The 27,387-nt window shown below is 38.1% G+C and overlaps 1 protein-coding gene across 1 annotated transcript in view; it reads right to left on the bottom strand.

Annotated features, from left to right (window-relative positions):
• The window catches only part of WDPCP (WD repeat containing planar cell polarity effector), a 105,281-nt gene that overhangs the window by 53,419 nt on the left and 24,475 nt on the right, over window positions 1-27,387 (bottom strand). The window contains exons 8-10 of the mRNA XM_086460867.1: window positions 19,462-20,071; window positions 15,116-15,304; window positions 12,423-12,546 (exon numbers count right to left, since the gene is read on the bottom strand). Of these exons, the coding sequence (XP_086316993.1) occupies window positions 12,423-12,546; window positions 15,116-15,304; window positions 19,462-20,071 (923 nt within the window). The remainder of the gene's footprint in view (window positions 1-12,422; window positions 12,547-15,115; window positions 15,305-19,461; window positions 20,072-27,387) is intronic.

The following is a 27,387-nucleotide window of genomic DNA, read 5'->3' as shown; positions in this document are numbered from 1 at the left end:
TTAGTTTCCTATGCTTCCTCCTACACAGGTCTCGGTTCAGTAACTACCTGTTCTCTATCTGCCCTGCTAAAATATGCTCCAGACAATATACCGTCCTTCTCCCAGCAGGACATACTCAGCTCCTTCCCAACAATGGTTTGAGCAAGAGGCAACGTAGACTGTGTTTGGTGTTAAGCAGTGCATGTCTTCATTGGCAGAACATCTATCTGCTGGGCTTTCCTTGTAGCTTTTTGGGATGGAGATAACATCCTGCACTTTATTTAACCCTAACCAGTTGCCAATTTTCACAAAACTGGCAGGCATTTGCTTATTTCTGAGACTTCTACCCTCTGTAGAGTTGGTTGAGATTTATCAATGTTTCTGTAACTTAGAAGGGAACTGACAGAATAATCAATGGATGCATTAGTAAGTTACAACTTCTGAGATGCTAGTGGTACTATTTTGCCAACCTCTTCCTATTATGCTACTAGTTTTTTAGATTATGAGCTCTTTTGAACGGGACACACAAACTTCTGAGGAGGGTCCGCAACCTCGTTGCCTTCTAAGACACTCTCATACTGACAAAGAGAAAGTGCTGCAGAGGACACCAAAGGCTAATAGAGAAACAGCCACCGGGACTATACGTATGTGAGTCAAGGGGATAATCTTCTAAATTGTATTTTAGATGTAAAGGTTGTCCAGGTATAATCTATACATCCCTTCAGGCCCAAATTTAGCAAAGCATTAATGCATGGGTTTATGACCTATAATTTTCTATGGGCCCTAGATATGAGCATGTTAAGTGAAGTGCTGGATTTGGGGCCTGAGTGACTTGTTTAAAAACAAATCCCTTATGGAAGCTTTCAAAGTCATACACAAATAGGTCTCAAGTAAAAGTTAGTGAATAACCATGAGAAAATTTGAAAAGGGCATAAATATCTCAAGCCACCCAAAATTTCTGTTACTTGAAGTGTACTGCCAAATTACATATCTCCGAACCAAAGGAAGTCCATCTATAACTTTATAGATCGTTAGGTGTAGAACCGAATGCCCTTCACATCAAAGGGTACCCTCTGGTATGAAGCAAGAAAACAAACTGGGCAACCAAATTAAAAAAATAGGAGGAAAGAGAAAGCTAATAAGGGGAGCCAGACAGTATGGCTCCCTGGCCAGAGAAAGCCCTTGAGGGCTGTAACTGGTTGTGAATCTTGAAGACATTCCCAAGCAGAAAAACAAAACAAAACAAAACAAAACCCCAACCTAAAACCAATTTACCATGTGATTCCTATCTTCTTGGATGACATTCTGCTCTAGGAAATCTAAATGTATTCTTGTGTGAAATAGTTCAGATGACTCGATGTTAAACAAGCATTCTTCTGAGGACAGACTTTCTATGCTCAAAGAAAAGCCGTTCAGGCATTTTTGAGTCAGACTTTCAAGTGAATCAAATTAATTTTTGACTGAAGTAGTTTAGTAAGAAGGCATCATTTAAACTTTTAAAATACATATTTAGTAAGAAATAGTCTAGATATGTGAAATATTCTAGAAAAAGTAGTAGGTTTAGCTGTAAAAAAAGCTATGTCATTTATTTGTTGGCCTTTGCTCAAATTAACTATAAAACAGCACTAGTTTAACACTATAGAACTGTTGTATCTACACCAAATAAATACTAATTTAAAGATCCTGATTCTAAGAACATTTATGTCACCCACTTCCCACGTGATGTTGGTGGATCATGTTAGCCTGGGTTGTTGTTGAATGGGCCACTGAAGAGGATGACTGTTGGGAGTAATAGCAACATTTTCCTACTGTGTAGCGCAATTCTTTCATGTCTGTCAAGTGCTCTGAGATTTTCAGTAGTAGGTGCTATAAAATTCTAGGTAACAGGAACTTACTACTCTTATAAATTATTATTATTATATAAATTGAAACTATGATGGTTTATTTCTTTTTAAAATAGATTCAATCTCCTCTCTTCTTGTAATGTGTACTTCCTTTGAATTTCCCACACTCTGTATTTCCTTTTTCATACTAATTTTCCTGCAGAAGAATATATTTTGTTGCCATAGCAATATTTCCCTACCTGGCAATTTTATCATAGTGGCTTGCTTTCAGGTTTCTCTAAGCTGCATCTAACACCCACCCAGCAAACACAGCCTCCCCCCACCCCCAAACCCCTCCGTTCCCCCAACCTCTTACTACTTAGTAACTTCTCAACAGTCTATCTTTATCTTTAAATACAGACACACTCCAACATACTCTTCCAAAGTACTCTGGGCTAAAAACAGGTGTTAATTAAAAATGCTGATAAGAGTCAGTGACACCTGTTGTTTCACATTTATTTTACTCAACCCTGTCTGTTAAATCCTAGCCTTTATTGCGTTAATTCGCTTCTGCTTTTCTTCTTCTCCAGCTTTATCCCTCTCACTCCGGTGATCATGTAAACTTAACAGTATGTCTTGAAAGCTGGATTTTATTGAGCAAACATATCAGCATGTCTACACACTAAAGACAGCTCTATAACAGAGGCCCAGTATCATCGCTATGGTTAAGGATGAGTTGCTGCCTCTATAATAAATCCCTATTGCATATGTGTGATATCTGCAATTTCAAACTGCAGCAGATGGAAATTCTGTATTAAAGTTAGGATGAACAGGCCCTTTTCCTCCTTCACTTTCCATGAGGTACAGAGCCAGTTCTCCCTCATGCCTGACATTGGATAAGATGTGCGTTTTTTTAGTGCTAAGACCTCAGAGAAAACATAGTAGCTCAGTATTTTCTAAAGCTGGCTGCCTGGAGACAAATATCTCATTACAAAGTCATGGTGCAGAGCCAAATTTTGAATCCCTTGTTGAGTAGTTACAGGTCCATTAAGGCATATTTACTCTTTTTCTATCTAGGTTTGTCAATAGCCAATATTACTGCTTTATAATAAAATAATGCAGTAGTAATGCTCATAAAATTCTCACACATAAGAACTCCACTACAGCAAAGATAGCCACAGGACAGCCAGACAAGAAATTCTCTAGAAGTTTGATCGTAAGAATTTTGGCACATTTTTGGAGCAGCAAACAGAAAACTAATGAGTATTTTATGTGTTTTCTGTGCAGCATCACGCACAAGAATATAAAATGTGAGAACGACCATTTGCTCAGACCAAAGGTACATCTAACCTAATACCCTGCCAACAGTTAGGTGCCTAGGAAAGAACCTATGAACAGGGCAAGCTCACAGTGATACTTCCCTATCCTAGTCTCCAAGAACTTGTGTTTGAGGGATTTGCTGAGCCAGAGGTGGTTTCTGTGTTGGTACTCCTCAGTGAATTTCTCTTCCCTGAACCTTGCCTTTCAACTCATACACAATTTTATGATCCACAACATCCTGTGGTAAGGAGCTTCATGTTTTAATTATATGTTACGTGAAGAATCACTGTATTTTGAAACTGCCACGTGTTAAGCTTTGCTTGATGACCCCTTGTTTTTGTATCAGTGAGCAGCCATTTACTGTGCTCTTTCTCCCTCACACTCACAATTTAATAGATCTCTATCTCAGCTGCCCTTCACTTTAGGTTGAGGAGTTTTACTCTATTCAGTCTTTCTTTTCACTAAAGATGTTTCATGCCTTTAATCAACCTGGCTGCCATTCCGAAAGCTACTACATCCTTTTACAGATTATGGGACTCCAAAACCACACACAAAATTCAGGTGAACTGAAGTTCACTGTTTTGGTGTCTGTTCCTTTGCTAAGAATTCCTGTCATCCAATTTGCTTTTTGTACTCCTGCTGAGCACCGAGCTGACTATTTTACAGCTGTAGAGTTACAAGACCAAATTCTTCTTCCAGAATAATGGCGAGCTCAGACTCCATCATTTTATACATGGAGCTAGGAGTCACCCCCCACTGTGTGCTTCACTTTGAATTTATTTACATCTAACTTTATCTTTTGACACTATGTTACTGAGTCCTGTGAAGCCCTTTTGCTGTTCCTCACAGCAGGCCCTAACTTTAGCAGTCTTAATAATTTAGTATCATTAGCAAATGCTGGCACCTCACTATTGTTTCTTTGCCAGGCTACTTCTGAGTATAGATCTGCTATACTTATAATTTCCATTGGTGACCTCCATTGACAACTGACCATTTACTCTTACTCTGTTTCTTACCTTTTAAGGAATTACTTATCTATGAAAGAGGAGCTTCCCTTTTATCTTATGGCAACTTAGTTTCTTTAAAACATTTTGGTGGGAGACCTTCCAAAAGGGTGTCCAATGGCCAAACTTTCATCAGTAGCAGCTGGATATCCACTACTGACATGATTGCTGATATCAAAGAATTCAGAGTTTTGAGACATGACTTGCCTTTACAGAAATCCTGCTGGCTCCCCCCCAATACAATGTGTTTGCCTGTATGTTCACAATTTTTTTTTAATATAGTTTCTACTAATTTCACTAGTACAGACATCGGACTTAAGGACTATAGTTCTTCAAGGCCTCTCTAGACTAGGTTTTGAAAACTGACATATTTTCCATGTTCCTATCCTCAGCTGCTAAGGTCATTCTAAATAAGAAGTTATACACCACAATGTGTATTTCAGCTATTTTATGGCTGACTACCTTTAGAAATTCTGGATGAATTTTATCTAGTGCTAGTCATACATAATTGTTTATCTATCTATAGCATAACCTCTTTTACTGATACTCAACCCTTACTAGTGTAAACTAAGCAACATCCCCACCCTCTCTGATTCTGGCCAACTGGTCTAAATGGGACTTTTAAAGAGAGCTGCATGCCTGTCCGCTTTTTGTGTCTTTCTGTAAGCCTTTCTTCATATATTTTTGCTAGTCTTTGTGCCTCTCTCCTTCTATTACAGAAACTATATCTGAGTATCTAAGATCTTTCTGTTAACTGGCCAGTAATAATGATATACAGGAGCTAGACATTTACAGTGCAAATCATTCCATTTACCTTCAAATAGCTCACCTTTACATGGCTAATTTAAGCTAATCAGGTAGGCTCCCTTTATAGTTAATTGATAGGGACAGGCACTGACATTTGATTCTTCACACTTATCTTGGACATCTCCCTTCAATGTGATTACTCATCCTTTGGGTGCCCATGTAGTTTATAGTAACTACAGAGGAAGCCCAGACAAGCACATAGGACATCTAAATTCCGCATTATTAAGTCAGGAGAGGTGAGGTGCACACCTCAAGACACTACATCCAGTTATTGGACAACTGACTATTGCAGACTTTTGTTCTACATTTTACTTATGGTATGCTTTCTTTAGCAGGCTCTTTGGTTCTGAAGAACCATAAAAGGGAGCTCTGCATCTAAGGATAGAAAGCCTAGGGCTGTCTCCCTGTTCAATTAGCTCTTTCTTGAGGGTAGTGGATGGGAGTGGGAGAAAAGTCAGAAAACCAAAGCTCTTCAGGAAGGAAAACAAACAATTTTTTGCACACAACAAATGGATTACAGTTTGCCAAGCCATGTTCTGTCTGATCTGGTGAGATGAGCTCAAGACAGAATATTGTCAGTTGGTCCATATACAGAAAAGTTAAGTGTAATGGTGGGGCTCAGGAAGACTCTGAAGAAAATGGAGAAAAAGTATCTCGGTAAAGAGATGAGACATGAAACAATCTGGAAAGGCTGCAAGGAAAAAAAAAACCCACCTTAAATTCAGGTTCTTGGTCAGGACCTCAAGAAGAGATTTTTAAGTGTCACTCCAGAAGGAGATACCATTAGTGACTAGGCAGAGTTGATGCGGGGGGAGTAACTGATGACCTGCAAAGGAAAGCTGAGGCTGACTTACTGCAGCTGCTCAAGGGTGGAGATGTGTTGTTAAGAACTTATTCTTGAGTTTTTGTTGATGAATACGGTATATTGGCATTTTTTCTGCAATTGATGTATGCCCAAAGCCCCTCAGACTTCAAGGGAATTGCACAGCTGGTACAGCAGGAAAAAGCCACCTTATGAGGGCAGATTATCAGTTACACGCACAACAAAACAATGGTCTCTATGTGGGCTCAGCTTCTCAAAGTAGCAATATCAAAGTCAGATTAACCAGCATGTGGGAATAGCCTTGGCATAAAGAACATTAGTCCAGTGTAGCTATTCTGTGTTCCTTTTTTCTAGTGCAGTCCCATGGGTGGGGACGTAGCAGAGAACTGGAGGTCTTATGGTACTCTGGGCCACCAAATAGCCATCTGTTGGTGGCTGTGGGAAATGGCTCCACATTAGAGTAGCTCTGGGACTGCTCTAAGTGTGTGGGAGGGGCCATTTTTCCTGTGCTCCAAGCAATGTCTCCCATTAGGTTCAGCAGAAAATGTTGCCCAAATCTCTGACACAGATTTCTTGTGGTTTATCTTAATGGGATTTTATTCTCGAGCAATTATGTCATGTCATTTGTTCCCCCCCAATATTTTGCTCAATATTTCTTACACTGTAATCACCACTAGAGAATTAAATCCTGGAGCCATTCCTGTGGCATCAAAGCATCTGACTGAAATTGAAAACTGTTGTGGAGCTGGTTTAACAAAAAAAAAATCATTAGCAACACAGGATTGAAGCTAAGACATTCTAAACTTTTCCTGAGATATTTAACCTCTTTAACTGCAAAAATAATCTAGTTCCATTAAATAAGTGCCTTTATTTCTTGTTTCTAAAACAGGTCAAGAACCATAACCAGGGGAATCTTTTCATGTGCAGTTCCATCACAGCAATTGAAATTCTCATTTATCAGTGCTGTGGTAACAGGAAAACCTTTGGTTTTGATCGTTTTCACAAGACGACAAAAAATGACTCTTCAAAGTCCTCTCCAGAAGGTGCTACTTTAGTCAGAATGCTGCTACTGAACTTACTCCCATAGAGATGAATTCTGTTCATGTGGCCACCATAGAGAACCTGACTGACATCAGCAGCCATTTTATCTGAAGGCATAATTTAATGCCTAATAGGTTACCTTGTGAATATAAAAGGCATTCTTAGTCCTGAACCATGTCATCATTAATGTTTATACATATTTTGTGACACACTATGTACCAATATAATTACAGATTCTACTTTTAGGGTGCTCTTAAAAAGGATCATAAAAGCTTTTTGCTCACTTTGTCCCTCAGTTCCATACAGTTGGCAACAGACGGGATTGGGAACTATTCCTATGGTGTTGAGGCATTTTTTCACCTTTGATTTAGGTTCCTATTTAGGATGGAATACTCACAGTGAATATCTACTTTGCAGATTGCACTGTAGTGATACGAGAACCTGCTTACCAAGGGGTAGTTAGTACTGCATAAGTGATGTACCTGCAGGGCGAAAGAGCTTTATTTTAGCTTTTCAAAGGCTGCCTTAGACTTAAGCGATAACTGACTGTGTCAAGGCATCATGTCAGGTAGTACAGCTCTTGAATAGTGAAGTGATTCATAAAAATCAGTACTGACTGGAAGCAGATCTCCCCTGATGCTACTGACCACCCACTTTCTCATCTCCTTTATCAGTGTTTATTTACAAATAAGCTTGATCGAGTTTTGCGTGTAAGGTCACAACACTTTATGAATGTTCTGCCCAACATATAGCTGCATTCTTCTTTGCATTTAACCAGTAACATCTTATACTGAACACTGGGAAGAGCACACAACACTTCCGAGAAGATTTGTAGGAGTAAAACCTGTAACAGTAAAAACATGGCGGAGGTTTTAATTTTTGGATTCAGACAAAGGAGAATCTTTCACGAATCCATCCAAAATGCTACCAGTGACCAGAGCTGCACTTTGCTTTTGAAAGAAGCAGGTGCACTATCCTGTTACTTACAACAGAGCTTTGCTTTGTAGGGAAACTTATTTGTACTATGGAAAAAAAAATCCAATGACATTCTCTTAATGGAGTTATCAGATGGAAAGGTCCAAATGGTTTTGAATCTTAGTATTTTTCCATGTAAAAAAAGAAATAAGATCCTTAAACTGCGTATTCACAAACACAAGAACAGAACGATGAAGGAGGAAATGGCACAGCAGAAACATGGAACTGCTGTTGCATTCTAATTCTACAACTCCTGAGCTTCATTTCAGACTTCTTTCCAGCCCAGCCTTTACCTCCAGCTCACGGTACATTACTTTCTCGCTGTCTCTCTGACAGAGACAGAAAAATGTGAACAAAACAGAGTGGGCGTATGTTTGTGCCCGTGTGTGTGTGTCAAACAAACAAGATAATTTCATGCATTAGAAAACATGACAAGTACAATTTACGAATGCTTGGTCAGAGTGAAGCAAAGCCATGACTCAGCGATGCCACAGTTAACGAGTGAAGAACGATTCCATCCCATTCCATGTTCCGTACATGGCTAGATGAGGCTGTTGTACAGAGGCAGGAGGTTGTGCAGCCACTCCCGTATTACACAAATACACTTAGCAGGCAGCGCTCAACAAAAGGGTGAGGGCAAGAAGGTTACAGCTCCCCAAGGCTTCCTAATAAATCCACCTCTGCTCAACATTTTACATAATGATATAATGCATTAGATTATTATAAGCAGTGACATCATAATAAAATACCAGAGTGCTACTCAAGTGGCAAGGAACACCTAAGATATATTTCTATACTTGTAATTCAGTTCCTGTATTTTTTAATTATAGATAAGAATTTAAAGTGAAAATAATTATTCATTCCATAAATACTGTTGTAATGGATCCCTGGCATATAATTAAGAGGCCTGTAATTTTAATTTTGTATACTGAACGCCCGCTTTTGGAGGTATTCCATATTATATATTCAGGGCCTATACCTGCAAAGCTCTAAGCTTCTATTTTAGTGGAAGCTGAAGATGCTGCGTGGTTTGCAAATTTAAGAACTTCGCTTTTGTAACAACGGATACAATAACATGGCTGCATCAAACATGTTGCAAGGCATTTTCCTTCCTTCTAATTGCGATCTGTTTCAATCGTGCTGTCGGTGTTCCTTGGCCCATCTCAGGTTGCAGCACCATTTTCTAACCCATACTTGTAATACAGCCAGTAATGACAGAGCATCTTCTTTCTAAGGTGTCCGACATCTTAAAGAGGGAAGCTACCATCACCGCGTTCAGCATTTTCTAGAAACTGATCTCTTTGATGGTAGAAAAATAGTTAGCCTATAATCTCCCTGATAATGTGAAAATGGATGTCTCCAGCTATTTGCAACTGGATGTACAACCTTTCAGCCTACAGTGAAGATTAAAATCATTGGCACATGATTATTACTAGGTGAGGATAGCCTTTCTGAAAAGGTAACTGTATTTCTCAATTCCAGTAAATACAGACACTCACATCTTTAAAAGTACAACAATAACTGGCACCTTTTTGGCAGACTCAGCAGGCAGGTCAAAGATTGTCTCAGCACGTAGAATGAATTAATATTTCTCTCCCAAGAGTGGGTCCTTCTAGAAAAGGCTTAAGGCAGATTGGTGGGGCATTCAAAGGAAAGCTGGAGAGGGGGGTGAAGACTTGTTTATATGAACATTTTTCAGATTTAGATCTAGAAACTTAAGTCTTTTAATGTTTTAATCTTGTATGAAAGACTCTGCCCTTCCCTATCCATTCCTTATGTGTCTGGTCTCCTCTATAGCCCACCAGACACATCCTAAGCTGTCTTCCCCCATTTCACTCCATATTCCCACTCTGCCTTTTTTGCAGGACTCTGCATGTCCCCATCCCTGACTTTAGGCCTTTGTCCCCAATTCCTTTTCTTTTACTCATGTTTCTAAGCCCACTTTCCTCACTCCTCCTACCCCAGTTCTGAGTTTCTCCCCGTGTTTTAGCTCCTTATCCTCTAGATTTAGCTTCTGCGCATCTGCTGCTTGCTTTCTCTGAAGCCCAAAGGAATTGCAGAAGACCCTACTCTATTCCAAGAAATACTTTTTTAATACCAGCCATACTTATAGTGCATGTAACGTAGGAAGCGCCATGTTTCCTCCACTTCTTGCTGCAATAGGGTACAAAGTGATCACTTTGCTTTTGTCTCCTTGTGCTTATAAAAGAGTAACAAACGTCCCTAGTGCTGCATCAAGTTGGCATTGACAGTTTACAGTGCTTCTGCATTCAAGTCTTCTCGTTTGGTCATGCAGACACATCTGCGGTATAAAAAATTCACTCTGAAGAGATTCATTAACTATTTGTAACTAGCCTGCAAGTATTTAGTGCTAAATGAATAAGGGTAAAAAAGTGAATAAATAAATAAATAACAAGGGTTGAGACAGAGAACATATAACTGACTTAAAATGTAGTCTTCCTGACGCCCTGATACAGTTGCCATCTCTAACAGGTATTGGGAGGACTACTCCGTTTTCAGTGCCCTCATAGGCATAATACGGTGACCTGAAAAGGGAACAGCATAATTCTCTTCTCACTTTTCTTCCTGTTTTGAGCCTATAATTGTAAATGGAGGCTGGTGGAAGTGGTTTGCCTTGCTGGCTCCTCACAGACAGATGTAATAGCAGTGGCTGCAACTTCTGCGTGCCTGAAAGAATTAGTGAGCGTTGTGCCTCCCCATGATTCTCCTAGACATTGCGTTGTGCCTAGATGGCATTCTCACCCAGAACCATGGTTTACCATTCCTCCGACAAATAATGTGGTACTCTCTGCTTAGCCTACATTCAAATAATTCTAGTCACTTAAGAAAACATCTAAGAGGAAATAAACACCAATTAAGGCACAGCCACTTTAATACAATAAAGATCAGCTTTGAACATCATTTCCTTGCTTTCTATCAGATAAATCTCCCATTTTTGAACATTTCATTTTGTACTTAGATTATGTCTTCTCAGATAAGCTTTAAGCATTACCATCTGTTCTGCAGCAATCACATGATCCTATCACTTTGATTCTGTGGAATACAAATCCCTTTGACAATAGGGAAACAGCAAAATAGCACACATTTGTTCCAAAAACTGTCACAACCGTAGATTCTTCAAGGGCTGCTTTATAGTAGGGGTGAAAGACTCGGGGAGACTCTCCTACACACCTCCTGTCTGTGCTACATACTGTCCAGGCAGTATTCTGACACCGAAGCTTCTTGCTTGCTAGGGGGATTGAGTCAGTGTTTCAGCTGTGTTCAGCAGCCCCAAGGGCTGAAAGCTTAGCCAGGGCCCCATGCCTCTGCATGCCTGCTAGCATTTGGAAGCAAATCCTGAGTCAGAGGGAATACACCTTTCTCTTGCAGATGTAAGAGCACTATAGTCACACCTCTCAGCAATCTCTGAGGCGTTCTTTCTGCAGCTATCCTCTGCAGGCAACTGGCCCACAGCCACTACAGTTGGCCACTGCAGCAACAGATCTTCCCTGCTGGTTTCTAGGAGAAAGACAAAACCAGAGTTTGTGCCCGCTATTGTGGCCTCATCTATTAAGAGAGCTCCAGTGAATAGCTAGTGCATATTATGCAGATATTTGGAGCATTCTTCTACTTAGTATAATTTCCCCATTAGAATGGACCCGTTTAGCAGAAAGTGATCTTATTCAGATTCAAAATGCAGAAGACAGTATAAAATATTTCTCTTTAAGATCTGAAAGGAGCACAAACTGTACTATCAAAGTAACTTGCAGTTCCTAGCTTTGCATATGCAGACAACGTATGTAATCTGAATGAATCATCAAAAAAGCGTGCATTGCAAGTCTTCTCACTATGTTCATCTACACTCCTCCTCAACAAGGTGTTACAAATACCATATCATTCAGAAGGTAATGTCTCCTTATTTTCACTCACTGGATAATTCTCAGAGGGAATGTTTCAGCTATATTTGTGGTTGAACACATGGACAGGTTAAACTGCTGTATATTGATATTTATAACTGATTGAAATTTAGGCTATTAATTTATTATGAAGAAAAATATAGCTATAAATCAATGTACTATAAATTCTAGCTGAATTTGGTATTATGACTCTTCTAACGTCATATAATTTACAGACAAATGCAATATTTCATTTTCTCTTATTTCAATGGCACTGAAAATTCACTGAAAATTGCTGGAATATGAATTTCTATACAAGAACTTTGAGGGTGAGAATAACAAAATGCTCAATTTCAATGGTGCAAAGCCAAAATGTCTTGGACCATGCACCATTCATTTGCATTTTAGAATCTGTTTAAACTTGGTGTTTTCTCCAAGTTTGTAAGCTGTTTCAATAGTTAATCTGCAAGCAGCTGGTGAATATAAACCTCTAAGAAGCATGCTATCTTTTTTCTATCAAGCTAAAAGGGAAAGGGTGATTCATTTTAAGTGTATTGATGATAGAAGAGCTCTGAATAGCATTTTATCTGAAATACTCTACTTGAAAGGAATGAAGTGCAAGTTAAACAAACAGTAACAATGAATGCATTTTTTTCAGGGGTGGTCCTCTTGGAAAATGTTACCACATTAAAGTAGGCAGTTATTGAAATATGCAATTAATTTTAAGTTGATAGAAGTTGAAACTGTCATTCACCTGAGCAGGTGGTGGAAGAACCTTCTTGCATATCTGCTGATTGGGTCCCTGTACTCCAGCACGGTTGTATCCAAGAGGGGTCTTGTTGGAGCATAAAAGGTTCCAAGGCTTGCCTCAAGCTGTGCTGTGAAGTTCAAACACAGCAGCAATGAAACAAGTGAAATTGTTTCAATTACAACAAGTTGCTCATGTTTGCAGTCAGTCAAATTCCTCAAGCACTGATGAAATTTGATGCTGTTGTAGGACAGATGAAATTCAAATACTACAGATTGTATAAACACGAATGCGCATAAAAACTTTCACTTTGAGGCAGAGTTGACAATGACGTTGAGCAACAAAAGCTGTGAAAAGGATGAAGAAGTCTATAACACATCAAGTTCTCACTAGCAGCATACAATTAAAAGTGACTCATAAGAGTAATACAGTTTGAACAAGTTTGTCCAGTAGAGATCATCTTTATTAACTCAATTAGCTCAAATCGTCTTTGTCCTCTTAGGCAAACAACATGGAAATTCAGTTTTTCAGGGATTATTGTGTTAGGTGAGCAGGTGACAGAACACTTCTTGTGATGGCCTTGAGGTCTAAGGAAGCTCCTTCAGTCCACAGTTCTTTAAAATCTTTAAATAAAAGGATCTAGAAACCCCTAAGGGTTTGATTCCCCTGCAGTGTGTAGTGATGGGAAACAGGATAACTGCCCTTGTAATCAATAAAATAAACCCCTTTTGTTACAGAAGTTCTCTCCACTTTAAATACTTGTTGACTGCTATACTCCACAGCTGGAGCTCTTAAGCATTTTTCTACATGTTTTTAATAAAAAAAAAATAGAAATAATACAAGAAAATACACAGTATATGTTTGTGTCCCATATGCTTAGCTGAAAGGAAACTTCATGATCAATAATATTTATGTTATGTGACTTCTGCTTGACAGTTAACATGCAGTACAAGTCCTTATAGGCAGAACAGGGAGAATTTGCTATATAGGTTCACCCTTCAGAGTGAATGTGCAAACTGCTACTGCTAATCAGAATTTTGTGGGGGCTTTAAAAGCAAGGTATAACCTACGGTCTCATTAGGCAGACAAAATCTCATTGATTTGCTGTTATTAATGTTTGTTTGAACTAGCCATTTCTGTATTTAGTGATAATGGTTCTTTATTTCCAGGCATAGTTACATTTTATTTTATTAGGCTTGATAGCACTAAATGTGCTAATAGTACTGTGTTAGGAACACAGGCAAACTGTTAGTAAATTAGGTCTTGCGTTATCTTAAATCTAGACAGTAAAATAAGTTGAACTTTAAAGGTATTTTCTTTCAAAGCAGCAGTCAATTTAGATTAAAATTGAATACAGCAGTACCTTTGCAAAAACAAGCCATACTCCCTTGCCATTGCTGTTTTACTGACAGCATGTTTTGTACTTCTGAAATATTTCAACGTACATGGAATACAAGTAACTACTAGCACAGTTATAGATTCATTAGATAGCCCAGCTTGATGTTGAAGGCAGAATAAAGATCTCAAAGATAACTGCCCCATCGCTATAAATATAAGGCCTCACTGGGTTTTGCTAATAAAAAAGAAAATAAATTACCATGCCAAATTTGTTAGATTCATATAGAGTAACTCCTGGACAGAATGAAATTCTGTCTGCTGTAAACACTGTTACGGAGCTACATGGGGGGAAACACACAGACATTTATTTATAATGTGAATATTTTTACAAGAGTTTGAAAACCAGCCCTTTTCATGGGTCCTTTTAAAAGTATGTTTTATTTAGAATTGATATGCTATGTTTCCAACACAGAGATTTTTTTTTAATCAGATCCCCCAAAATGGGATAGCTGATGGCTTGGCAGCAAAGTAGGACACCTTGGAGTTTTTCTATCATCAAACACACCAGAATCCTAAGTATTCTTTCTTGCCACAAAAGATGCTTGGTCCCCAGCTGTCTGCCTGCTAGACTGGAGGATAACACCGTCACTAAATCAAGGCACATCAAATCTTGAGTTTCAAGATAGACAGCAAATCAAGAGGAAGGCATCACACCAGGCTTCAGCAGACACGAGGCTGAACCTAAAATTCATCATTTCTTGTGAGGGAACCCAGCTACTACTGCAGGGGGCCAGAAGATTACAGTGAGGACAAATGCTATAATCCTAAAGGAGGCAGCAGAGGATAGTGTATTCAAAGCTTTTGGATCTTGTAATGAAAGAATGACCCTTCAAAAGCACCTTAAAAACCATACTAAAATCTCTTATCCCCGTTGCAGGAAAATGTCCCTCCTTAAGTTGGTGCCGTCTCGGTGTGAATATATTACAAACATCTGAATCCTGTGTTAACTAACATTAGTCTGTAACATAAGCTAAATTTACGTAATGTAGTAAGTTACAGCACATATAGGATAGTGCTATATATATTGACATGCTTATACCATATATATATATATATCTCAAAATATGCATTATTTTAGTATCACTATTGATACGAATGAACTAAAATGCAATCAACACATTGATCCGGATTTTATTTAAATATCTACATACGATATTTGATTGTGGAGAACCACAAGCTGGCTGACTGCTTGTTTTCTCACGACTGTCTTCTTTATGAAGTCAACAAATATATTGCCAAAATTCACATACGAATTACAAAGACACCACAAAAATGGATTAACAATACACTCAGTCCCTTACCTTCTCTGTCTGGTGTAAGTTTTTGTTTAAGAAGGTGATTAACAATGGCACTCAAGCATATGTAACACTGATGACCCATTGTATTCCAGTTCATGGTGTTCAGGACATTAATTGCCTCGTGTGTCTCATCGTAACGAATGTACTGCTGGATGATTTCCACAAGGCCCAGCTGTCCTCTTGTGATCGCACCTTTCATAGGAAATATTAAAAACAAAGATGGTGTTATGAGTATGTAAACCAGTAGCTGACTACTTTTCACCACAGTTAAAAATAATTGATCTTGGTTAAAATTAGGAAGATTACATTAATGGGTTTCACTATTAAATTTTTAGATGAGATAGCTCCTTATTATCTTGGTATATTTAGACTGAGGGTGCTTTGGACAGCAGAGAAAAATCATCAGTGAACTTCACAAATGGAGCCTGAGTGAATGTGGCCAATACCTACTAGTGACAACATCGTGTAATGAAGTTTGTTTTAAACATGGTAGAAAAAGCTTATTCCCAGTTTTATCATTATTGTAGTGGAGGTAATAAATGAATGTTCCTAGCACCTCTTTCCTGTAGTGAAACACTGTTGGACAACACTAGAAACCAGCATTTGTCTCACCAAAACATACCTATGTATACAAGTTTACAGCAGCTTGAACTTCAAAGCAGCAGTTACTCGATCAGTCTCCATATTGCAACTGTTCTAGAACTTACTTCCAGGTTTGCAAAATGCTTCAAGTGAAGCATTTCTTCTCTGAGGGGATATCATGAAAGGTATCAGCATTTAGGGAGCTTTGAATTAGTTGCGCATGAAACCAAGAACATGCCTGCCATAAGGGGAAAAAATGAGCAACACATCGCTCACTCCATGAGAACATGATTTATCCACAGCACTTTATCTCTGAAAAGTAGAAATTAGAAGACTCTCAGACTTTCTTGACTTGTAGGTCTCAGCTTCTGCACAGAAAAGGTGACTAAAAAGCTGCAGAGAGTATTGTTATTTATTGTCTCTGACCACCTGTATGATCATGTGACACAGGCCACACACGGCATTTTAGCAATTCTTGCTTGCTTTGGGTTGCTGTACTAGAGTGTTCTTTATCACTATTGCTCCAGATATTAGAAACAGACCAGAAGAAATTGACTGTTTCCCTCTCTTTAAATAAAAGCATAATATTATTTTTTTATTTTCTCGATTTATATTCTGATGGTGTTTGTCAAAGCTAATTTTAAGGAAAAAATTCCAATGAGAAAGGGAACAAGCTGAATTTCCATATTGATATTAAAGCCATACGACAGCTGGGGGAAAAAAAGTCTGATAACAGAGAAAAGCAGACCTGATATATAGAACACATACCTCACAAAATTTTTATAAATGTAGTTGTGAATATTGTTTGTGATGTAAAATAAGAATCAAGGGAAAAAAAATAGTAGAAGAAAACATCTGGCTATAGCTCAAAGACAAGTAACCTGTTGAGAACTTGCATATACAGATCTGATGCTTTGGAAAAAAAAAAAGGTTAAATTTTTATTTTTCATAGCAGAGAAATACTTTAGGTTTTTAGTATCATTAAAGAAAACACATGGTTCTCTATTGTATTTCACTTTACTTTTGCATGTATTAAAGCCTATGGACATTGTACTGTGTAATAGCCATGTTTAACTTGTGTATATGTGATAATATCTAATTGTTATGGCAGACTTTATTCTTCCTAAATGTTTAGTGTTTTTAAAGTATTACATAAGTTGGGCAATCTTCACACTATTCACTAAGCGAAGACAAAAATACTTACTTTCATGATAATTAAATGTAATACTATATTTAAAATGTCTTTCGAGGCCAGCAGTGATGAACCACTGGCACCAGTACCAAGTTTGGCATTCTCCAAGATCTGGGTTGACATCAACGACAAGAAGCCACAATGCTTTTGAAAATGAGTTTGGCATTAGACACCAAAAATATTTGCCATTAATGTTTGAGGGTAAATTTAATATGAATCTTTTCCTGAAATAAATCTGGCTAGACAGCACAATGGAGAATTCACAGAACTTGTCCAAAATCGTAATATGTCAGCTGGAAGTTAAAAATATATTTGCCTATTGTTAAGAAACTATGTCAATGACAGACTTTTATGGGAAACAATTCCAAGCCATGAGTTAATTATGGATTTTATTTCAGCCCTGACTGCCTGTCTGGGTTTTGCCATCATGGACCCCTAAATTTTCTGTATAATTTATATTTGCCTTATTTCTAAAACAGCAAAGACCTAAAAACTGCTGAGGTTGGGAAGAGGGGCTGACTGATCAACACAGTGTTACCTTGGTAGTGTGGCAAACTGAGAAGAGTGGTACAGCTGAAAACAAGGATGCAATAGAGAACAGCATATTTTTGCACAGTGGACTACAAAGAGGGAGGGAGGGAGGAAGGGATAAAGAGAGCTTTGCCTTCTTCCTAGAAGAGATTTTACAGTAATTATACAGAATGAATTTTAAAATGTGATAACTTTCAGCTGTAGAGGTCATCATCTTCCCATTTGGATACTTGACTTCTCCTGGGTGGTGCGCTTCCAGGCAACCTGCTTGGGAAAAAGGTGACAGCCAACTCACTGCCTAATTGATTTAGGAACGGTGCCCAGGGAGACAGTCCAATTAAGTTTACAAGCTGGCAATTAGCAGGAAAGGCCTCTAAATCCCTGCACTGAGAGCCTCCTTGCCTTCGTAAGAACATAAATGTGCTAAAGATAGCAAGGGGAAAGCTGTGCTTTCTGGAAAGCTGTTGTGAGAAAACCCCACAAGGGAGGACTGAAGAAAAGCAAGGTAGATGTGGGTACAGTGCCTTTTGCTTGACAGGTAAGAGGTAATTTAGAGGGGGTTTTTTAATGGCCAACATGCACAAAAACATCAAATAGCTGTTATAATTAGTGTTCTGGGGTACTCTGCAACTATTAAACCTGTCATTGAACATAATGCAGCTGAATTATCTCAAAATAAATGATAACTTGTACATGGTTTTTTAATAGTTTTTTTGGATAACAGTAATAATCTGGATCAGCTCTTTTAAAACTACACAAGTCAATCCAACATTTTTGTTGCCATCATATTAATTTACCTTTTTGCAGTGGTATCCTTAGTTGAGTTTTTGTTTAGGTCTGCAGTACTTTTAGACAGGATTTTCCCCCACAAAAGCACATGCATGACTCAGTAACTAGAGAAATAAAGTAGATTTTCAAATCTTACTGTCACCTTTTTTCCTTTTTTTTTTTTTTTTTTTTTAAAAAAAGCTTTCTTCCTAATCTCAGTAGCTTTATACAAAAGAATAATAAAAAACTCCCGTAAAGATCTACCAAAGGCAATCCTGTTTCCTTGGACAGACAACGAGCAAAATGCTGAAATTTTCCAGGATGAGTATATTCGACATGGCTGTCTGCCCTGCTGAAGCAGTGGCTTGGTAGTCAGAAGATTTAAGCATGATTGTTTTTTTTAGCTCTCACAGTGGGTTTGCACCACTGTAACTTGCCTGTCTTGAATGGAATGAATACCGTTCTCATTGATGAGCAACTGCAGGGGTTTTATTCTTAGTTCAGCCACAGACTTGTTGTGTAACTCTTGGAAAGACTTTTAGCTTTCCTTTACTGCTTCTTGTTATTCTGTTTGTAAAATGAAGATAGTTATGGTTTTACTCTCCTAAAATCTCCTTACACCTAAGATGAGGAGTGCTATATAAATTCTAAAATTAGTATTATTACTTCTTCTTCTAGTCACAACTCCTGACAAATTAATTGAGAGACCAAACTTCTCTGAAGGTTATGAAAACCTTCCTTCTTGTGTGAAAAGTCTTCAAGGAAAGAAATGGTGTCACTTCACATACTGAAGTCAGGAAGAAGAGAGTACTGCGACAAATATACATCGTAATGGAAAGGACAGTTGTATCATGCACACAAATAATTTAGGAAAGAAAACAGCATTACTATTCTATTATTAAATATAGCTTATTTTAGTTTGTAAGGGGTATTACTGCAGAATGAACACAATTCCTAAAATTATATACTACACATTAAAAGGATTTTCCATATGAGAAATTGTTATGCTTCATTAAAGTAGCAGAGAACCTAATGGGACCCTGATCCAACAACAGAACAGAGTCCTAGTCTCTCAGAACCCATATGAAAAGATACTAAGTAATTGTGAAACGTAATGAACTCCTTGGTTCACATCTTCAGATATCATTGGAACTATGTGCTTTTAAGGCTATGGTCCCATATATCTAAAACAAGGGTGTTTCAAACTACAAAAACCTTGTGAGGTACCGATGTTGCCCTGAGAGCTCAAAGTTCAATAGATATGCTAGTAACTTACCAAGTTTAAAGTGAAGTACTCCTAAGGGTCCTTTGTCGAACCTAACCAACAAAAGATCATGAATATCTGTGCCATCAGTGCTGGCAGATGCAACTTGAGGAGCAGCCCACTGGATCTGGATGAGGCTGCTAGGTACATCGAAGTGTTTACTGAATTGCAGAGTTGCCTCAGGTGAATAGTCTTGTGCCAAGAGCTGAATTTTAATTGGGGACAGTGCCGTGTCAAAAACTTGCAGCTCCCCTTGAGAGCTGCCAACCATGAATATGGCTCCGGAAGGGTGGTAGGTTATTAAAGCAGGCAGCAGTTCTGCTTGGGCTAACAGAGTCACTTGGTTGTAGGCTTCATACAGAATTATTGATAAATCTTCACAACCCAGGACTAGTTTGTCTTCAGTAACATCTCTGCAACAGCTGATGGCCTTGGATCGCAGTGGTATTCTGGTGACTGTCATACACTGAATTTTGTTCCTAACACACTTGTAGACGCAGCTGTCGGCCATGGGCTCTTTGTCAGCAGACACGGAGTGTTCTACTGTGTAAATCTGATAAGGCTGATTAGTGCTGAAGCTAGCATCAAGTGGATCCCATTCTGTATGGACGTAACTCAGAACCTGAGAAAAAATCCAAAATGTTTTGGTAGTCATTTGTAACAATTTATTCTTACTTTGGTGATTTAAAAAATCAGACTGCTGCAAATACACTTTCTCATGGGTCAGTAAGCTAGAACAAATACACATTTTAGAAATGGAGTTGCAAAATCTACTGTTCTAACTTCTGAAAGATTAATTCCTTTGATTAAAAAACCCTGCAATATAGTTTGAGCCATATTTGTTTGTCCAGAGTATATAAGCAGCTAGGAGAAGATAAAAGAGAGGGGATGGTCCTAACAGTGTCGGTAAGAGGAGAAATGAACAGCTGACTGATATAAAAGAATAACCAATTATTCACAAGTGGGGTGGCGGAGAAATCCCAAAACTTCTGGAAAAATTTATGATAGGTTACTCTGAGCATCACACATAGAGGATTTTTGATCATTTGCTCTGGGCCATGGTAATAGAAAATACTACACTCTAGTGTTAGGAACAACAGCATGTTTAAACAATGTCCACTGTACATTGCCAAATGTGTAGGTGGTAGATGTTCTTGGGTACCATATAACTTCAGATGCAGAATAAATGAATTTTTGACAGCAGAAAAGGGGGACCATTTGGGGACACTTGAAAGTTGAATGAACTGGAAGAAGAACACAAAGGCAGAACATGATACAAAAACAGCAGCTGTCAAAGAGCAAGAATTTGTAGTGTGGAAACATGGGAAGTACCATAAAGTGATGGAGGAAACCAATGAAGATTCATGTCCTACAATATATGGGTTTGTTTGAGAGGTGTTGTGCAGGACCCAAGCAGGGAAATTGTGGGAGAAACACCAGTTGTAAATAAGTTACAAATTAGCTTATGAAAAGCTATTTCTCTGAAAGAGAGAGAAAACCAATGTCTCTAGAAGAATGAGAGTAGTGGAAGACAGTCAGAAACTTGCTGGTGTTTGTTCATGCAGAAATAAAGAGTGAAAGGAAAATGTCAAACGGAGCCAAACCCCACCCTCAGGTATACCCATAGCATTCTTCACACTATAAACTAAAGCTGATGACCTGCCATTAATTTTGGAAGCCCCGTCTTTTGAGGCCAGGTGGCATGCAAGTACCATTTACACAGAAAGGGGTAACAAATGTGATTAAAAGGCAGAGAGAGGGCGAGAGAGGAAATCTGGAAATTTCAGGGTGAAAACAGAAATGCATACATTTAAAGGAGTTTAAATCTGATTTCCACAGATCACAAGACCAACTGAACACATAATTTAGCCTTTCATCCTGCAAAGGAGAATAAGAAATTAAATTTTTTTTTTTTTTTTGGCATACCACCCATTACTTCAGAAGCAACTGATGAATTTATAACCAAGTTATTCGGGATGTTGATCAGACTGATTAAGATGTTTGGTTCTGACAGTTTACTTATTTTGTCAGCAAAAGGGTTTCTCATTCAGATGAAGGAAAAAAGGATTATTGCAATTCTGTGGCTGCAAACCAGCTGCTGGTTAATAGAAAATTCTTAACTACTTTAAGATGAGTAGTTAGGGACATGCAAAGAACCACTTAATGCAAAAGCATCTAGCACAGAAGCCAATGCATCCAACTTGTGAAAACCAGGTAACCAATTTCAACAGAGTAGTAGTGCTCAATGACAATATATACCAAAGAGGAAATAAAAGATTAAATTAATTACATAGTCTGAAAAACATTTTCTCACCTTCACCATTCCCTCACCGATGACTTAGACTCTGCAACTAGCCATTTATGCCCACAAAATGTGCAGTGGCTACTATGCAGACGTTAGAACTGCTGAAATGTGTGGCTTATTAGTGTGTTAACTTGCATAGCAAGGAAACCTGTAAAAGAGGTTATTGTGGACAAAGGATTACTGTGACCACAGAGCTCTCTAACTCCAAATAAAGACAAGGTTACTGTTTGTTCTGCAGTTTCCCCTAAAAGTATGTATAGAGGCCTAGGTAGCTGCCTTTCAAATACGTGAAATAGAAATCTTGCCCAAGCAAGTCTTCAAAGCTTCCATAACTTCAGTGAAATGAGCCTTGAGGCCCTCTGGGACTCAAATTTCTGTCTTCCTGTGGCAGGTTTCAATGCACTGCATTATTCATCTACATATTTTGATCCAAACCCAATGTTCTTCTCTGGACACCTCCTCACAAGCTACAAGAAAGTCATGAAGATGCACACAATAATCAAGCCTATGAGAGATGAAAGACTGAAAGCACTATTAAATTCTGAAGACAGACTGGCCTTGAAGGTTAAGAAAACAGAGAAGAAAACACATGAAATGTGGATTTTACAACTGCATAGGAGTGACTGCTGGAAAACAGCAAGGGAAATAGTCACAGAAAAATAAACATTGTCATCTGATCATTTGAGAGTCAGCAAGCAAACTGAATCCAATTAATAATTTTGTTCTGCCTCGTTAGAGCAAAAGCGGGACAAAACATTGCTCACTACTTTGAATTTAAGAGGAAGTAAAATCTTATCTTTTGGATGGCTACTTTAATGAGCCTTGAGATGAGAAGCTTCCTAGGTTCACACAATTTTGAGCAAATCCTTGAAACGAAGTTTCAGGTAGGGCTGGTTGCTGTATATAACACAATTCTAAACTAGGAAAAAGTTCCTGTGAGGAGAGAAAGACTACTTGCTGCATTTCAAAACATAGGTTTTGACCTAATGTGTAAACAAATCAGGCTTAAAGGAAACTTTTCAAGACGCTACGGTTCTTATGCTGGCTGAAAACAAGAGAAACATTTCTCCTTAGATTGGAACAGATAAGCTGCTTCTCATGCACCAGCGGCCTCATGTGCCTCTTGGAGGAAGAGTACCAAGCCGAGAGACCTCTTTGTTCTGGTTTCCAGTTTTGCTGAATGTAACTGGTATTTGGCACTGTGAAGGGGGAAAAAGAAAGGATATTCTCTTTCATCTGAGAGGGAAGATTTGAGTTTCTCTGTCAGAAATTACTTTTATTATAACTGGAGAACTAAAGCAGAGACACATATGACTACAGAAACATGTTAATAAGGCTAAGATAATGCTTTTGAAAGATAAGAAGTCTAACAATCAAAACATCCTTTTTTTTTTTTTCCCCAAGAAGATGGTACTCCATTACCTGCCAATTGTTTTTCTATCTGGTAAGTAGCCACATGCTAGTAAATGTAGTGCACATAGTGCTTTAGTTGTCCATTTAAGGAATCCGCTGGGATTCCTTCCCGGTGAACAGTAGTTCTCTGGAACCCTAAAGGGGAATATTAAAATAACAACATACATTTAAGTTAACAAAGCATCTGCTTGGGGAATGGGAAGGCAAAAGCCGGAGGAGTTCCCTGAGAACAGGACAACTGTAGGATTTGTGGTGGAGGGGACAGGGCAGTGGATCTAAAAAGACAAGAGCCGTAATATCACACGGTGGGGCGCATAATCCATTCAATGTTAAGGACTTTCCATAAATCTTGGATGAAGCACTTAGCCTTGGATTTCAAGGGAAGATTTCTAGAAGTGCTTTGCATGAAGTAAAACCAATTACGTTCTGTAAAATAAATAAATAAAATTAAAATTTTAAAAGCCCCTTTTAGTTTTGTGACATGTATGCTGTAAAAACATAGCAAATGGATTTAAATATTGTCCAGATAATTTATGCATATTTCCCTTATTAGTGTGGCAGTCATGCACCACTACTGCACATTTATATTGTTTTCCGTTTGCAGTACTGGTCTGTGCTCTGCTATCAGCTAATCAGCAGTATCAGGGATACTATACATGTCAGGCTCTCAAATCCTGGAGTCAGAAATCGTAACAATCCAAGTAAAAGAATCTGTTAATCTTTGTAAACAAGAGGCCTGAATTATGCTAGTTAAAATACTTTCTTTCATTTTATGTTTGAAACAAACAATAGCACTGGCTTGTGCGGGCAGTATCACTCTTCTCAGTGCAAATCTTTGAACACTTAAAATTGAAGTATTTTGCATAGAGTGCTGGGAAAGGATAAAGTCCACATATCAAAACAAGTAAAAGTTTTAACCAGTAGTTCTTAAGCAGAAAATTGGCTTACCAGGCAGATAAAAGAAGAAAACAAAAGAAACAGAGAAACAAGCTTGCTGTGACTGAATTGTGTGTCTTTCAGATGAGAAAAATGTTTGATTTATTTTATGGATGTTAAAAAAATGCTTATTTAATTTCACACAGTGAGGCTCCAAATAACAATAACACTTTAATTAGAAACATAGAGTGGGAAGTGTAGTGTACACTAGAGTAAAATAGTTTTAAATACAGTGCTGTGAAGATGGAAGAAAAACAACAACCCTATTTTTAAACATTTCTAAAATAAAAATGCAAAGCTCCTACTCTACGTTACTTATTTGGCTGCATTATATTTACAGTCCCACATGCAATCTTATTATTTAGATTTTCAGCCAACATTTGTTCTTACTTTCTTTCAAAATTTATCATCATCATAATCTTTATCCCACATTACTCACTGAACTTTTAACCCATGTGACATGCAGGATTTTACATTCTTTGCTATATGTGTGTGAGAGGTATTTCAGCTATTCAGTCACACACGGGAGATGTTTTTCTGAGTGCCACAGTAACGGTAGGATAGCTCACTCATAAAGATCTGTTGTGTTTATTTCATAGGTTTGAGGCACAATGTGGAAGCTGTAACTATTAAATATTATCTCTTGGGAGAAAGAAAAATAATATTCTCTCTCAGGCAAATTATTTTTTCCACAAGATTGAAGTATAACTTCAGTGATTTGCACTAGCACTAAATCGAATGAAAATAAACATGGCAAAGACAAATGCAAAGTACTACAGTAACTGAGCCTTGGCGTCATCACCTCCTGTTAATTTATGTTTTCAGAATAAACTTCATGTTGATTTTAACACAACTTTCTCCCAAAGCATTTAATCCAAGGATGATTTCACATCAGATCCTATTTATTCATAGCAAATTGTTTGAAACGATTTCTGGAAGATTCCTCTTCTGGTTTTGAAATCAAAATACCAGCATTATCTCCCCAGGGAGACAATTTAAATAACATCCTTGGTCATTGGTACTTTAACAGAAGAAACAAGCAAAACTCAAATAATTAAATAAATAAATTGGAGAATGGATGAGTTTACTGGAAGAAACCAATGCACGCAGGAAAGCAGACAAAGGTTCAACAGACAAATACTCCTGCAGCAACATGCATGCATGCATATATAAATGTACATCGCGCACCAAAGCAGAGACATACGTTAAAGAGAAAAACACTTTTATTTCTTCAGGGGACAATTCCTCACCAAATCTTACAGCATTCAACACAGTAAACACTGATCCCAGGAAAAAAAATGAAGGGAATAAAACAAGTGAAGATTTGCAAGGCGAAAGTTCTTTCTGTTTAGAGGAATAATGTCTACCTTTAGTTGTAACAGTAGCAAATGTTAAAACATAAAGCCACACAGCACACTTCAAATTAAATTTATAGTGTATGTAAAACATATTTCCCTCATTAAGTTGGAAAGCTGCTTAAGTACACAATACCCCAAACACTGTATGTGCAATGTGAATCATCCCAATGCAGAACGTGTAGTTACGGGATATTGTCATGATGAGGGGTGGAGTTGCCTTGTCCCAGAGCTATTCCTGTCCTCATCCTAATAAGCACTCTTCTGGCAGGCAGCAAATATCACTCAGAAATTTCTTCCAGCGAGGAAGTAGTATCGCCTAAGTGCCCCATTTACCTTTGCTCTGCCACAACAATAAGAGTGTCAGTAGCTGTCAGATCTTTTTGTGGTTTTCGTAGGTCAGCACCACAGTGCTGTAGAATGGCTGTGGGTAGCACACATCCATTTCCTCAGGCTTGGTTTACTTTTTCATAAACAGGCTAGATAACGGGCAATTCCCGCTTTTCTCTTTATTCTAGATAATGATGCTGGTTTATCCAAGTGATACTACTATTTTGAAGTAAAATGTTGGTGGCATTATTTTACGACACTTCTTTTTGATAAATGCTCCAAATCGAATCAGTTCATGCTTCTCGTTCTTCTTCTGTTGACAATAATAATTTACTGGGAGAAAATTCATATTATTGATCAAATATGACAAATACAGATTTAGTTTCATGCATAACAACGGCATGTCACGTTTTTATTCCAGGTCCTTTATATCTGAGGAACACTACAACTGGTAAAGGCAAACTGGTAGAGACAAAGAGAGGCAAATAAGCATGCTTACAGAAACACTGTACTTTTGTGGTAGCTGACCTAGAGAGTAACTGTTTAGAAGCTGTTTAGAAACACAATGTTTTTGCTCATGTTTAAGCTATCAAATGACCCTCAGAAGTTAAAGGAGTTAAGTTAAAGTTCCCCTCCAAGATATTGTGGGGGAAAAATGTACCTCAGTTAATTGCAGACTGGGGGTTGATGCTACTTCTAGAGCTGCTGGGTTATGACATCCCCCATCCATGCATGGGCATTTAACTGCTGCCCATTAAGAGTGCTAGAGAAATCAAGAAAAAACCAAAACCAAACAGTACCATAGGTTACATGTCGTGGATACATAGGGGAAGCTTATAGGCAGAGTACCTTGAGCTTTACACAGCAGTCTACTGAGCATCCAAGAGATAAGTACATGAACAGGCTCTCTGACAACCAGCAAGACAGTTTGTTATCTATATATGACTAAGTTTTCCAAAGCCCTGGAATAGTGCTTGGTAGTTTATTGACAAATACAGGAAAAAAAATTTCATCCGAAGATCTTAGAATTAAAACAGACAAGTAGAGGAAAAGAATCAGAAAAGGGAAAGCAACTGAACAGTTAAATTTGGCAGTTCTGCTTTTAAAAATAATTTTCTTACATTTATATTACAATATGGGCTAAATTAGAAGGATTATGAGTTTAGCCCTAAAGGCTCAGTGAATGCTTATTATCATTATTGTGTTAAGCACCAGTGATGTGCTTGGGACTATACTAGACAGCCTCAGCCCTGAGCAATTTAGAGTCTAAATCAGAAAAGGATAAAACAAGGTGTACTGAAAGATGCAGAGCAATACTGTAATTTGGAAATCTCCCTATAATATATAAAATGAAACAGGGAAAGCTTTAAACTGACAGGGTGGTTTCTGTGAATTTCTTACAAGAAATGCGTCGCTAAAAAACATCTCAGAAAACAGAGATTGCAAGCTGCTATGTTGGCATGAGGGACCTTTCTGGAAGACATGGGAATGTCACTGTCAGAACCCGGACATACAGAAGTCATGGTAAGAAATAAGATCTGAAATGTTAGTGGGATGAGGTTTCATAATAGCAAACTGGCACAGGGACTAGGCTGAAAA

The sequence above is a fragment of the Leptosomus discolor genome, chromosome 2, assembly GCF_034619465.1.
Source record: "Leptosomus discolor isolate bLepDis1 chromosome 2, bLepDis1.hap2, whole genome shotgun sequence".
In the NCBI taxonomy this organism is placed as follows: domain Eukaryota; kingdom Metazoa; phylum Chordata; class Aves; order Leptosomiformes; family Leptosomidae; genus Leptosomus; species Leptosomus discolor.
The sequence above is the reverse complement of the archived record's forward strand: the minus strand, read 5'-3'. Positions and strand labels throughout refer to the sequence as shown.